Raw genomic sequence first — 401 nt, 5'->3', positions numbered from 1 at the left:
GCAGCCCACGAGAGCTTCAGGCCAAAGCTGGAGCAGGAGGACAGCAAAACCAAACTCGACAAGCGGGAAGATTCCCAGAGCGACATCAAATGCCACGGTGAGTCGCGCCGCCTGGCTTCTTCAACGATCTAGCTTCTGCTGGTTCCCTGTCTTCCCCTCAGTCTCCCGCGAATCTCTGATGGGGAGTTATTCCGGGAGCTTCTAAGGCGATCGTGCCATAGTCAAGAGCTTCAAGAGGGAGAAAGGCCTAGGCGTGAGATTTGGGGGGCTCGTCTGAAGTTCTGTTTATTGTTATATTTCTACCTCTCAACCCTCACAGCCACCCACTTCCTTTCTTTGTTTTACTTAATTTTAATTTTCTAGGAATTCTTTTTAGATTTCATTTTTTTTTTTTGGTAGGG

At 48.4% G+C, this 401-nt stretch overlaps 1 protein-coding gene across 1 annotated transcript in view; it reads left to right on the top strand.

Annotated features, from left to right (window-relative positions):
* The window catches only part of BARHL2 (BarH like homeobox 2), a 10,457-nt gene that overhangs the window by 2,582 nt on the left and 7,474 nt on the right, over window positions 1–401 (top strand). Inside the window, exon 2 of the mRNA XM_011355696.1 lies at window positions 5–97. Coding sequence (XP_011353998.1) covers window positions 5–97 — 93 coding nt within the window. The remainder of the gene's footprint in view (window positions 1–4; window positions 98–401) is intronic.

Source organism: Pteropus vampyrus, unplaced genomic scaffold (genome assembly GCF_000151845.1).
Source record: "Pteropus vampyrus isolate Shadow unplaced genomic scaffold, Pvam_2.0 Scaffold22, whole genome shotgun sequence".
Classification (NCBI taxonomy): Eukaryota; Metazoa; Chordata; class Mammalia; order Chiroptera; family Pteropodidae; genus Pteropus; species Pteropus vampyrus.
The sequence above is the reverse complement of the archived record's forward strand: the minus strand, read 5'-3'. Positions and strand labels throughout refer to the sequence as shown.